This window comes from Ahaetulla prasina, chromosome 1, assembly GCF_028640845.1.
Source record: "Ahaetulla prasina isolate Xishuangbanna chromosome 1, ASM2864084v1, whole genome shotgun sequence".
In the NCBI taxonomy this organism is placed as follows: domain Eukaryota; kingdom Metazoa; phylum Chordata; class Lepidosauria; order Squamata; family Colubridae; genus Ahaetulla; species Ahaetulla prasina.
The window spans coordinates 254557646-254572416 of record NC_080539.1 but is presented as its reverse complement, the minus strand read 5'-3'; the positions used below and the strand labels follow the sequence as shown (position 1 = coordinate 254572416).

The 14771-nt window shown below is 41.1% G+C and overlaps 2 protein-coding genes across 5 annotated transcripts in view; one reads left to right on the top strand and one right to left on the bottom strand.

The window, feature by feature from the left end:
- Positions 1-347: 347 nt before the first annotated feature.
- CNTF (ciliary neurotrophic factor) overlaps positions 348-14771 on the bottom strand; it is a 30117-nt gene continuing 15693 nt past the window's right edge. The window contains exon 3 of one of the 4 annotated variants that reach the window (XM_058197042.1): positions 348-1272. In XM_058197042.1, coding sequence (XP_058053025.1) covers positions 1249-1272 — 24 coding nt within the window. In that variant the 3' untranslated portion in view covers positions 348-1248. Of the gene's footprint in view, positions 1273-2777; positions 3223-8138; positions 8241-14771 lie in introns of those variants that run through there. The other 3 variants (XM_058197060.1, XR_009156719.1, XM_058197051.1) reach the window with 3 other exon arrangements.
- Positions 3536-7997, top strand: LOC131205101 (macrophage-expressed gene 1 protein-like). Its single transcript, XM_058196999.1, has 2 exons — positions 3536-3693; positions 4895-7997. Exon 2 carries the CDS (start codon positions 4933-4935, stop codon positions 7099-7101), a length of 2169 nt encoding a protein of 722 aa, XP_058052982.1. The 5' UTR covers positions 3536-3693; positions 4895-4932; the 3' UTR covers positions 7102-7997.

Genomic DNA, 14771 nt, shown 5'->3' with positions numbered 1-14771 from the left:
TAAGTGACTTTTGCCCCGTTTTACAACTTTTCTTGCCACAGTTGTTAAGTAAATCACTGCAGCTGGAAAGCCAGTAACTTGGTTATTAAGTGAATGTGGCTTCCCCATTGACTTTGCTTGTCAAAAGGTCGTAACTGTGAAAAACGGTCATAAGTTACATTTTTCAGTGCCCTTGTAACAGTCATTAAGCGAACTGTTGTAACTACCTGTACCTAAATTTGAGTGGACAACGGTTCTGAAGTTCAAACCCTTCTGACACCAGTTCTTAGTGGACAACAGTTCTGAATGAGAATAGAATAGAATAGAATTTTTTTATTGGCCAAGTGTGATTGGACACACAAGGAATTTGTCTTGGTGCATATGCTCTCAGTGTACATAAAAGAAAAGATACGTTCATCAAGGTACAACATTTACAACACAATTGATGGTCAGTATATCAATATAAATCATAAGGATTGCCAGCAACAAAGTTATAGTCATACAGTCATAAGTGGAAAGAGATTGGTGATGGGAACTATGAGAAGATTAATAGTAGTGCAGATTCAGTAAATAGTTTGACAATGTTGATGGAATTATTTGTTTAGCAGAGTGATGGCCTTCGGGAAAAAACTGTTCTTGTGTCTAGTTGTTCTGGTGTGCAGTGCTCTATAGCGTCGTTTTGAGGGTAGGAGTTGAAACAGTTTATATCCAGGATGCGAGGGATCTGCAAATATTTTCACGGCCCTCTTCTTGATTCGTGCAGTATACAGGTCCTCAATGGAAGGCAGGTTGGTAGCAATTATTTTTTCTGCAGTTCTAATTATCCTCTGAAGTCTGTGTCTTTCTTGTTGGGTTGCAGAACCGAACCAGACAGTTATAGAGGTGCAAATGACAGACTCAATAATTCCTCTGTAGAACTGAATCAGCAGCTCCTTGGGCAGTTTGAGCTTACTGAGTTGGCGCAGAAAGAACATTCTTTGTTGTCCTTTTTTAATGATGTTTTTGATGTTGGCTGTCCATTTGAGATCTTGCGATATGATAGAACCTAGAAATTTAAAGGTTTCTACTGTTGATACTGTGTTGTCTAGTATTGTGAGAGGTGGAAGTATGGAAGAGTTTCTCCTAAAGTCTACCACCATTTCTATGGTTTTGAGTGTGTTCAGTTCCAGATTGTTTTGGTTGCACCACAAGGCTAGTCGTTTGACATATGAATCTCATTGTTTCCATAAGTAGCTGAAGTAGCTTCATACCCACAAGTCAACTGTGTCATCATGATCTCCAAAGTTTGCAGAGCTGTAGATGGAGGGGGGAGCAAAGGAAGAAGAGCTAAAAAGTAGCCTAAAAAATAGGTGAATCATTAGCTTAGAAATGCTGACTACTACAGTACAACCTATCAAAGGGCAGATAAAACAAGGGAGCAAATATTTTCTAAACAAACCTCTGAAGCTGAACTGACTGATTTCCAAGGGCAACCAGGTAGAATTTTTTCAGATAAGCACAAGGAGGTCTCACATGTGAGCTTTCCTGAAAGGGGACTCTACTTGTCAAATTTTTCTTTGGGGCATTTGTACTAGTCCTGGGTAGGTTTTACGCTCTAGGTTTTTAGTCTTCTACTTTCTTCAGGGTGGTTTCATGGACTGATAGCAGGGGTGCAGTGGTGGGATTCAACCAGTTTGCACCACTTCGGGAGAACCGGTTGTTAACTTACTGAGCAGTTTGGCAAAGTGGTTGTTGGAAGAAATTATTAGGGCAGAGAATAAATTACTTGAATCCTACCATTGCAGGGGTGAAATGCTCCCGGTTCAGACCGGATCATCCGATCCGGTAGCGATGGTGGTGGGTGGTTCGGAGAACCAGTAGCAAAAATCCCTGTCCTCCCCCTTGCCCAGCTGAGCCGCGTGATCATCAGTGGTTTTTTTGTTTTTTACTTTACCTCTTTTTTTTTACTTTACCTCTTCAGCTGAAGAAGTTGTAGAAAAAATGCTTTTAAAAGTAAAAAAAAAAGTTGCCACGCCCACCCAGTCACGTTACCCCCCCCACCCATCAAGCCATGCCCACAGAACTGGTAGTAACAAATTTTACATTTCACCACTGACTGATAGTAAAAATAAATCCATACTGGGAACTCAAGTCACCTTTTCAATATCTTAAACAGAGCTTATCTATGCTCATGCTTTGGTTCAACTCCAATTCCAGCCATTTCTTGGATGTCTTATTAAGTACAGGTAGTCCTCGACTTACGACCACAATTGAATCCAAAATTTATGTCATTAAGTGAAAAATTGTTAAGTGAGTTTTGTCCCATTGTACGACATTTCTTGTCACAGTTGTTAAGTGAATCAGTGTGATTGATAAGTTATTAACCTGGTTGTTAAGTGAATCTGGCTTCCCCATTGACAGAAGGTTGCAAAAAGGGGATCACATGACCCTGGGACACTGCAACGGTTATAAGTGTGAGTCAGTTCCCAAGCATCTGAATTCTGATCACATTTTATTTATTTTATTTTATTTATTTTATTTTGTCATGACAATATATGTAGGTATCATACAAAAAGATTATATAGTATATAAACACATATATGAGTAAATATAAGGAGGTATAAGCATATATATATATATAGGAAGAAGAAAAGAAAAACAATAGGACAGGAACGGTAGGCACGTTTGTGCGCTTATGCACGCCCCTTATGGTCCTCTTAGGAATGGGGTGAGGTCAATAGTAGAAAGTTTTTGGTTAAAGCTTTTAGGATTATGGGAAGAGACCACAGAGTCAGGTAAAGTATTCCAAGCACTGATGATTCTGTTACAGAAGTCATATTTTCTGCAATCTAGATTAAAGCGGTTGACATTAAGTTTAAATCTATTGGTTGCTCTTGTATTATTGCAATTAAAGCTGAAGTAGTCTTTAACAGGAAGGACATTACAATAGATGATTCTATGAGTTAAACTTAGGTCTTGTCGAAGGCGACGGAGTTCCAAGTTTTCTAAGCCTAGGATTTCAAGTCTGGTGGGATAAGGTATTTTGTTGTTTTCAGAGGAGTGGAGAACTCTTCTTGTAAAATATTTCTGGACACGTTCAATTGTATTATGTCAGAGATGTGGTGATTGTGGGGATGCTGCAACGGTTGTATCTGTGAAAAACAGTCGTAAGTTCCTTTTTCAGTGCCACTGTAACTTTGAATAGTCGCTAAATGAACTGTTGTAAGTCAAGGACTCCCTGTACATAAATGTGGTTCATAAACTCTGGGGGAAGAAAAAGGGAGAAAAAGAGAAACGTGTAATTTGCAATGTATAACATTTCTGTAGAACAAGTGAGCCTTTTGCTTAATAATTCCTCGTTAGAGATGGATGAATTTTGTGCCCAGGGTAGAAATTATTTACACTGAAAGCAATATCAAAAGGAAAATATGCAAAAGAAGTGGGGGGTGTAAGGAGGTGAAGGGGAGAGAAGGGACTTTCCCAAGAAAGTTTCTGTTTCGATTCTGCTTGAAAACTGCTGCCTGAAAAATCACATGATGCATGACTCTCTCTCCTCAGTAGGGACACTCCCCTCGTTTCAATTGCCCAATCCTATTGTTTGGGAAAATCAAAGTTCCTTTTTAGTCTCTTTTCCTCTACTCTCTTTTTTAAAAAAATCAGTGCTAAACTGAGCGAAGCAGCTGAGAGTCCCTTTGGTGGACAGAAAGAAGCCTTGGACCTGGAGAGCCAAGCAAGGTAAGCAATGAATTCAGATGAATTTTCCAAAGTTCAGAGGCAACCCTATTAGGGCCAAAGAGTTCAGGAGATTTGCAGAGTTTTAAATGTGTCCCACCTTTGTTTTGGAGACCAAGCTGCTACAGATTTTCTACTAATCAAAAAATATAGAATCATAGGGCTGGAGGTTATCTAGCCCAACTACCTGGTCAAAGCAGAGGACTTTACACCATCCAGATCAAATGGTTGTCCAGTCTGCTTTTGAAAACCTCCAGCGACGGAGCATTTGGGAAGGCAAAGCCGTTCCACTGATTAATTGTTTTTGCTGTCAGGAAGTTTCTCCTTTGTTCTAGATTGGATCTTTTTTTAATGAGCTTCCACCCCTTGCTTCTTATCTTACCCTCAGGAGCTTTGGAGAACAAAACAACTTTCTTATCTCAGTGACTTTCGGGCAACTGTTTTATATTATCTCTGTTATGTTATTCTTTCATTCTGCCTCTCAAGTACTGTAAGAGAGCTGTTGTGTGGTTAAAAGCTGTTTCCTCTTTGCTGCTATTCAATCCCCATTCCATCTATGCCATGTAAAACAGGGGTCTCCAATCTTGGCAACTTTAAGACTTGTGGACTTCAACTCCCAGAATTCCTCAGCCAGCTTTGCTCTGGGAGCTGAAGTCCACAAATCTTAAAGTTATCAAGGTTGGAGAATCCTGATGTAAAGCACCCTCAGAGGCAAATGGGAGAGGGAGGCTAATTCTCAGCAGAAAGCCGGAATGAGGTCATAACTTGGGTTTATCATAGTTTTTCCAATTCAAAGAAGCAACCTGATTGATATCTATTATAAAAGCACAAGTGATGGTCTATTTTATGTATATTGCAGCCATTTTGTGTGCATCCATTGTGCGGGTAGCAAAATGTTATTCGAAAGGATTGGATTATATATTAACTTTTACAGCATTACTAAGCCGTGGTTTTTTATTATTATTATTCAGTTATGTCTACCATGGGTAGACCCATTTGAACACATTTCTCCTTCCACTGGATTGCCAGAAATTGTACTTGTAACATTTGATTGCTATCTTATCTAGCTTTCTCCCCCTCTAGCAGCTTTGGCTTTGATGATGCTGGCTATGAGTTCTGATTTTTGGAGGAATCGGCTTAGAGAAGGGTAGTTCAAGTAATAACAAATAGTCTTTTAAATATTGAAACGTTTCTCTCTTTTCAGGACTGTGCAAGTAAAGTGGCCTTTTCCCTTCCCTGACCATGGCATTTTGGTTTTGGCCTCTCTTGGTGTTGCTGAGCACAGAGAGTGCAAGAGCTGAAGATCCAGGATTCAAAGCCTGTAGACTTCAAGGGCTCAGTGAAAAGGTACTAGAAGTCCTACCTGGAGGTGGTTGGGACAACTTACGCAATGTGGAGATGGGCAAGGTCATGACCCTCAATTACTCCCAATGCCAGACCACTGAAGATGGTGAGTACCTCATTCCCAACGATGTCTTTGTGGTGCCCCTCAAGAAGAGCATAATGGAGATTCACTCTGAAATTATTGAAGACTGGCTGTCCTACACTGATGCATTTTCCGAATCCATCAATGCTGAGGCTTCCTACCTCACCGTGCTCAATGGCAGGTTCTCCACTGGTTCCCAAGAAACGAAGACCCACAATGTCTATGATGAGACAGTCACCACAAGAGTGCAAGTACGGCATCACGTTTACTCTGTGAAAGCTCAACCATCCCTCACTTTCCACAAGGACTTCCGTCATCAGCTTGTGAGCATAGGCAACCAGTTGGAGAACAACCAGAGTCGGATTGCTGAGTATATGGCAGAAATGCTGGTATTAAGCTATGGCACACATGTCCTCACAGGTGTGGAGGCTGGAGCGTCCCTGATACAAGAAGATCAGGTGAAAAAGAAGTTTTTCCTAGACAATGATGCTCAGAAAGCAAGCATCACTGCCTCAGCATCTGTTACTTTTTTCCACAAAGTCAATGTGGGAATTGGGACCTCCATGGAAGTTCTGAGTAATATGACTAAGGAGTATCTGGCGAATACAGTAAATTCCAAATTGGAAAGCCGGGGCAGCGTGCCCTTCTATCCTGGCATCACCCTCCAGAAATGGCAGGAGAGCATCCCCAATAGTTTAGTGGCGATAGGCAAGTCAGGGCTTCCTCTGCCATTTTTCATCACCCCTGATGCCTTACCTGAATTGCCGGAGCCTACAGTTTATCGAGTGGCCACTACAGTGGAAAACGCTATCCGCCTCTACTATGCAATCAACACCCACCCAGGCTGCGTTGAGCCCAGCTCAAAGAATTTCAACTTCCAGGCCAATGTGGATGATGGCTCGTGCCAAAATCCCAGCACCAATTATACTTTTGGTGGAATCTTTCAGGAGTGCCACGGGGTTTCAGGACAGGACCCAGAAGAGCTTTGCAAGGCTTACCGTATCCAGAACCCTTTGACGGGCAACTACTCTTGCCCACAGAACTATTCGTCTGTCCTGCTGCATGAAGAGCAACGTACAGCCAACCAGCCAAAGATGGAGTGTCATCAGGAGTGCCACACTTGCTGGCTTGTGTTTAAGTGCTGCAAGAAGGTGTGTGGCATCCGCTACTACCCCAGCACAGTGAAGTTCTTTGCTTATTGGTGTGCTGCCACAGGTCCAATAGCTCAGAGCACTGGATTTCTCTTTGGAGGACTCTACAGTCCCGGGAATGAGAACCCAGTTACTAGCACCTATACCTGTCCAGCCTACTTCTTCCCCTTGGTTCTGTTTGATAATCTGAAGGTGTGCGTCAGCAATGACTATGAGATGGGCTCCCGCTTTGCGGTGCCTTTTGGTGGCTTCTTCAGCTGCCAGTCTGGCAATCCTCTGGCAGGCTTACGGAAGGGGCAGAGCCCTGGCATCCTCCAGGATTTTTTCTATCAAGATTCTCCTACTAAATACCCCATGAAATGTCCAGCTGGGCATAGTCAACATAAGGCGTATTTGAGTGACGGCTGTGAAATTCTCTATTGTTTGCAGGCAGGGACACTTTTTGCTCAGCAATTGGCTCCCATCAAGCTCCCCCCTTTTCTGCGCACACCGTCCCTAAATGGCAGCCTTTCTGAAACGATCCTGGTGAGCACCGAAGGTAGCCAAGCCTGGGTCAAAATACAGCAGAGTGGGAGCTGGAGGTTGGCCAATGGCACAGATGGGAAGGAAATAGCTCTTCTTTTCCATGGAAATGAGAGTTTGAAACTAGCAGGTGGGGCCATTGCTGGGATTTGCATCGCAGTGATGGCAGTCTTGGTTATTGTTGTTTTTATTGTGTTCAGAATTCGGCGCTACAAGATGAGAGGCTACCAAGAGCTGATAAATGAGCACCTAGTCAATGATGGCAGTAACTACAGAACCGCAGAAACACCTCCAGAATTTAGTGCTGCCTAAAACTTCTTTTCATCTATTCTTTGAAGTTTAATTCCAATTATGGGGAGTTGAATCTGGGAAGCAGGAGAGGCAGAATAATAATGGAGAGCTGCGTAGGATAGGGGAAGTAAACATTAACTATGGGTGTACATAAAAAAGTTTAGCCTGTCGATCAGAAAAGGCAGTTCGGTGGTTCAAATACCTAGAATAGGTCTCCTGTGTGAGCAGGGGGTTGGACTAGATGACCTCCAAAGTCCCTTCCAACTTTGTTACTGTTACTGTTTGACCAAAATGATGATAATCACCTTCCAGGCAAAATAATTTGCTTTGAATTGAGTGAATACAGGTAATTAATAATTCACTTACCTGAATACAGGTAAAATAAGCAATCTGAGAGAAATCAGTTGAAAGATCTAGGCTTTATCCTGTATGTCAAATTACCTCAATGAAAGGAAATGAAGTCAGATGTAACAATATAGCTTTTTGTTTGAGCAACTGTAGTTCTGTATCTGAAAGAGAATAAGATTACACTGACAAGACAAGATAGGAAAGAACTTTAAAGTAATTTTAGCAGACTGAGACATGATTTAGAGCAAGAACAGCTCTTTCTGTAATGTACTGAGAATTCATTTATATGTAAGGGGATTTATTTTACTTTTATTGCACCTTGACAACCCTCACTTGATACATTTTTAAAAAGCAGACGAGCAACAATACCAAGTAGAAGTAAGCTTCCTTTGGCAGTTGCTCAAAATTCTTTGTCAGTCTAATAAATTTTGTTGTTTAGAAAAAAGACTTTGACCACTTAGGTGATGATTTTTCATCACTTCCTTATGAAATTAGCCCTAATTGGTAAGATTGAAATAACTGCTTTAATTCCTGGAAACGTATATGGGTTTATCAACATATTAAAGTATTACAAAAGTCAATTGGAAAATAAAGATCAATTTTGCCTTAAGCCAAATATATGTGACAATATTCTGAAATGCTTTATTGCTGAATACTTTTGTTTATTCTCTTTGTTTATCACAATAAATTGATATATTTGGACATTTATGGTTAGTTACTCTTCTATAAGCGGTGTTGTGGCCTAGCGGTGAAGATGCTTGCTTCCCACCCGGGAAGTTAGCAGTTCAATCCTAGGTAGCGGCAGATGTTTCCTAGGCACAAAGAAAACATATGAGCTGCGAACTCCACGCTGCAAAAAAATATCTGATGCGAACTCCATGTGGCGTCAGGAAAGGCATCCAGCCAGTAAATGCTTAACTCCATCCATCTCCCCAACTCTACCCTGAATTAAGGGACTACAGGGTGGTAAAAAGAGAGATTTTTTAATGGTTAGTTATTCTTCTCTCTTTTCTGCCAGCGAATTCAAACTTCTGTACTCTAGACACTAGCCTTTTTTCTTCTCTGGGCCATGGCTGAAGTCCTGTCATCTCCTGTTTTCCACCTTACAAAAAGACAACAGTTCCAAAACACCAACCAAAGTCATGGCAATTCATCAGGATGCCAACACTTCTTCTCTAGTTCCATTCTGGGCCTCTGCTGTGGAAAGACTCTTAGATAAACAGCTCAGACATTATATTATGCTAAGAATTATCGTGTTCTGGTATTTGGACTGAACAAAGTATTTCAATACGTATACAGAGGGATGGTCCTCTGGCCCTCACTCAAGCCCCACACGTTGCCCATTGAGCAGGCAGATTTGAAGTGGAGGAATGGAATTTGGCTCATTAGAAATAATATTCTCCTAGGTTTGGGTGCGTTGAGATGTTGGGGTGGCTGCGCCTGGAAAACCATATGAATCTTAACACTTGTTGGTGTGCCCAGTTCATGTAAAATGAGTGAACAGGACAGGGCTGGCAACAAGGAATTCTTCAGAGCTACCCACCAGGTTTCACAGTTGAGAAGACTCCTATCAAGCATTTTTTTTTGTAAAAGTTCCTCATTCCAGCTCTTTTGATATTTTTCCTTAACAAAGTAGAATAGAATTTAATGCTATGCAGTCATACTTACACATTGCTTCTTAATTGACATAGAAGTAGTTCTTTACAGCAAATCCTATAATTGGTTCATTAAATTTAGTACAAGTAGTTCTTGACTTATGACCATAACTGAGCCCAAAATTTACACTCCTGAGTTTTGCCTCATTTTGCAATCTGTCTTGCCACAGTTGTTAAGTGAATCGCTGCAGTTTTAATATTAGTAACAAGGTTGTTGAATGAATTTGGCTTCCAGGTTGACTCTGCTTGTCAGAAGGTGGCAAAAGGTGATCACATGACTCAGGATTGTTACAAATATGAGGCAGTTGCCAAGTGTCTAAATTTTGATCATGTGCCCATGGGGATGCTGCAACAGTTGTAATGATCATAAGTCACCTTTTCAGTGCCTATTGTGAAAAATGATCATAAGTCACTTTTTTCAGTGCCTATTGTAACTTTGGTCACTATACAAATGATTGTAAGTCAAGGACTATCTGTACTATCTCACCATTTTCCTCTCGGATGTGCTGAGCTACAAGACCCATCATCCCCAACCAGCATGCATTTCTTCTATTTGGGCCTATTAGGTATGCTACACTGTATGACGTGGGAATTTAAGGACTTACAAGCATTCTCCTTGTGTAAAAATTGACTTTCACAGAATCTCTCATGCTCTACTCTAGCGTACACATCTCACCCATTTTACGCAAATCTTGTTTGGCCTCTTGAGACCAGAAAATAATGGAGTTGTTCCTTTATTTTATCAGCTAGACAATAGGAGGAGGTAGAATTATCCAACTGTGACAGTAGAGAGTTTCTAGATTCATGACATTTTTAGCAAGGTAGTTGACTCATTGTTTGATCCAGCTGTGCTTTTTCAAGGCAAAACAAATACACACATACTTCACTAAAAGCCAAAATCACAAATGAGCTTGTCTTGAAATTGGAACTGTCCTGAATTGTATTCAGACCTCATTTATTTGTAACTTCAGTCCTGGCAAGAACTGGGTCAGAAATAAGATAGCAATTCTCTCTCTTTCCAGCTTCCTTCATATATAATTTCATTTATAAGTCTTTGGGGATAGAAATCCATCTTTAGCTAAAGTGCCTAAAAGACCCGCTGTATTGTTTTAAAAATATTTTATATTATTATTTTCATACTTAGGAAAAGATCCTCTGGTTTGGTTTTTATGTGAACTGTAAAACTGTTGCACACTCAAATAGCTTTTAGCTAAAAGAAGTGTTCGGCAAACATCTATTTGAAGGATTATCCGGAAATAATAACAACAATTCAGACAGTTGATGGACCCAGTAGGGACCCCTCCCATAGGGGTAGTATTCCAGGCTCCATAGAGATATAACTGATCCATTGCTGGACAGAAAGGCAGCCTCCCCATAGCAGTGGCTGAATGATCTGCCTCTCTTTATTTCTTTGCCATTGGTGCTGCAATAATAGAACGATTTGAACACAAATCAGTAGGGTCTTTAGGATCAGTAGGCAGAGGGAAAACATCTGTCCAATGATTGGGGTATTCTCTAGTTTGGTAATGAAACATCTGCAAGCAAACAATCAAGCTCAGAGAACACCAAAAATTGCATAAGGAACTTGAAAAAAGGTCCTGAAACAGAACAATGGCAAACTACTTCCCATGGTTGCCAAAAAAATAAAAGGCTAAGCTCAACGCAAAGGAATCTTGATCTTTACTCCTTTATAAGCCCTTCTAATACTTGGCTTGATAATGCAACAGCATTTTCTGTCCAAAATTAAATGATGAAATAAAATTAAAATACCACAAATGTTCTCCTGTTGCAATGAATCTAGGGAAATAATGCAGAAACCAAGCCTAAAACTGTCTGATGCAATCTTTGGACAAAGATGTGAAGATTTCATTTAGTTAGCCAAATTTATACAAGCTGATTCTGGGCAGTATACCATAAAACTTCCCATACCAAATAAATTAATAAAAAGGCAACTCCAGGGAAAAGGTGAAATGTTGGAATAACAGTGATTTTTTTTAAAATAATGACATAATAATAATAATAGTAATAGTAATAATAATAATAATAATAATAATAATAATAATAATAATAATAATAGTAATAGTAATAATAGTAGTAGTAGTTGTTGTAATTGTAGTAGTAGGTTACTGTACTACTCCTATACTTTTTTCTCTAGAATTTTGCTTCTGAAAAGACAGAAGAAAGAAGTGCTTTTCAAGAGATAGGAACAATTCTGGCTTATGTCGATATTAGTTTAAGTTACTTATATCTTAGAAAATTGGTACTAGAATATTTGAAATTGTAAGCAGATAAATAGGAACATGTTTGTGTTGGGTTAGAGCAGTGATGGCTAACCTTTTCCAGGCGAAGTGCTCAAAGTGGCACGCGAACCAACAAAATGCAATGCGTGTGAGGCCCCTGCGCATGTGCCCCCTAGCACATGCACATGTGCTCCCACACATCCCACACACCCTGTGCATGCACCCCCACACGTCCCACGTACATGCGTGCACAGCCCCCCCCGAATTTGTCCTGCTCCCCACGCATGCACAGCAGAGACCCAAAGACCAGCTGGCCGGCGGGAGGTGTGTACACCTGCACAGTAGAGCTGAACTGGAGCAACGGCTCACATGCCATCAGAGAGGGTGCTGCGTGCCATAGGTGTGCCATCGCTGAGATAAAGACACCAGATGTGTTTAAGATGAGATGAGAAGCACGGATACAAGCAGTCCCCAACTTACAACTGTTCACTTAGTGACCGTTCAAAGTTATAATGGCACTTAAAAAGGGACTTATGACTATTTTTCACACTTATGACCATTATGACACTTATGACCGTTGCAGCATCCGCATGGTCATGTGACTTTCATGGCAATGCTTGACAACTGGCTCACATTTATGACAATTACAGTGTCCCAAAGTCACATGATCCCCTTCTGCGAATTTCTGACAGTCAATGGGAAACCATATCCACTTAACAACCGTGTTACTAATGGAAGAACTGCAGTGATTCACTTAACAAAAGTGACGAGAAAAGTTGTAAAATGGGACCAAACTCACTTAACAAATTTCTCACTTAACATAAATTTGGAGCTCAACTGTGGTCGTAAGTTGAGGATTAACCTGTGATGCTTTTTTGAAGGAAACTCACCAATAAAGCAGTGATAGAAAAATCAAGGTCTTAGGACTTCATATAGCCCCTAAATCCTCTCTTTGGACAACCCAGGCAGCTTTCCATAACTGAGGGATATGCTGCTAGGAATTAACCTTGCCCTTTTGTAAGGGGAAAATAGGTAAATGTGCACTGTACACTGTGGTGGGATTCAAAAAATTTTACTACCGATTCTGTGGGTGCGGCTTGGTGGACGTGGCAGGGAAAGGATAATGTAAAATCTCCATTCCCTCCCCACTCCAGGGGAAGGTTACAGCAAAATCCCCATTCCCTCCTGATCAGCTGGGACTTGGGAGGCAGAGAATAGATGGGGGTGGGGCCAGTCAGAATTTTTACTACCGGTTCTCCGAACTACTCAAAATTTCTCCAGAACTGGTCAGAAGCTGCTGAATACCACCTCTGTGTACAATGTAATGAAAGCTTATTGCAGTCTCAAGCACACACATTAACCTGGGACAAGTAATTAAAAATTCCAGTTCTGACAGTTTGCAACCACTTCTAGTCTGCATCACGAACCCATCATTATGGGTCTCAACCCCATCCCCAGAATTACATGCGGTCTTCAGCCACAAAAGCTTCCCCTGATCCTGCTGCACACAATTCTTGCTCACAACTGAGCAAGAATGAAGCACAGAGTTGAATGGGAAATGACCTATTTAACTGAATCAGATTCCTTACCATGGGAACATTTACAGAGTTAATCAGATTTAGGTCAATGCTATGTTATTTCCCAAATTGTCTACTTCACAAGCAGATAGTCATTCGTTGTTTCATCAGGTTTCTCGGCAAAGTTCACCATGTACTTGGCTCTGATTCAATGCTTATTTCAACTCATTTTTTAATCAATCAAGACTACCTTGTGCTCCAGTTGCTAAAGAGAGATGGATGGGAACTGAATACACATAAAGTGGGCAGTGGATAAAGCACAAGAAAGCTCAGTTTCACTGTGTGGTTTCTTCTCTGTCTTCAACATGTCGTTCCAGACATTATTCTCTTCTACAAACTACTATTAATATTTAAGAAACTGCATGTCAGGTGCCTATCATTATTAACTTGTTCATACACATCAGGGGTGGGTTCTAAATTTTTTTGCTACGATTCTGTGGGTGTGGCTTATTTTGTGGGCACGGCTTGATGGTCATGTGACAGTGGGTGTGACTTGATGGTCATATGACTGGGTAGGTGTGGCCAACTCAATGTCTCTCATGTCAAGGAGTACCTCGCCTGGCCCCTCCTCTCCCAGCCATTCCTTGTCACACCCAGCCTCAACGTATCTATAGTTCTGCAAAAACGTTGTTCACCTTTTTGCAACTTTATTATCTACATACTATAGATCAGGGTCTCCAAACTTGGCCACTTCAACTCCCAGAATTCCTCAGCCAGCTTTGCTGTCTTAAAGTCTTAAAGTGGCCAAAGTTAGAGACCTCTGCTATAGATGTACTTTCATGGACCACTGAAAGGAGGAAATGGCTCACATGCTTTGCCCAAGAGTGTGATAGGCAACAGGCTTTTAAGGGGCTGCGAGAAAGAAGGGGGGAGGAAGTATTTTCCAAAGCACCAGAAGGCAAAACAAGAAGCAATGGATGGAAACTCAACAAAGAGAGAAGCAACCTAAAACTAAGGACAAACTTCCTGACAGTGTGAACCTATATAGGTTTCAGTCATAATTTCACATATAAAATAGCCATTCATGTAATACAACCTGCATATTGTTCAAAACAATCATTAGTACGATGGCTGATGTTTGACAGTAAGCCTAAAATCCCCATTCTCTCCCCACTCTAGGGGAAGGTTACTTCAAAATCCCCATTTCGTCCCCACCCCATTAATCTGTTCTGGGAAGGAATCAAACCCCCCCTTCATTTCCCAAATAAAATATCCCAGATAATTAAGGAATAATCAAGCTGCTATCAAGGAACCTGCCTGGAATTCCATATTCCTGCCAGCTGCATAAAGGAAACTTTGTAAGCAGAAAACAGCTACCGGAAATTCGGCTCCATTTACAAGGGGGCAGAAAACTCATTCAAGACAGGATACTTCACAATGGAAATCGCTCAAACCTTTTTAGAAACACAAAGCCCATGTTGCACAAACCCTAAAATTTCAAAAACATGGAACCACATAAGAATTCCTCCTCTTATCCAATTTGTTGTTCAGATGACTCAGAACGGAGCTTCTAGCTGCTCTGTCAATTTAAAACGACAGCGTTTTATCCCTCCCCCCTTCTTCTTTGCCAAGCGATCTCCTGGCTGAGAAGCAGCCGATCAATTTAAAGGGACGGTGTCTTGTTTTTTTTTCTCTTCTTCGACAAGTGAGTCTTGATTTTTTCCTTCTAGCCGATCAGCTGGGAGTCGGGAGGCAGCAAGAGACTGGGGACGGGGCCAGGCAGAATTTTTACTACCGGTTCTCCGAACTACTCAAAATGTTTACTACCGGTTCTTGCGAACTGGGGAGAACCGGTAGCAACCCACTACTGATACACATACACACACAACTTTTTGGTACGACATCTACATATATACGCACATGGAGGAATT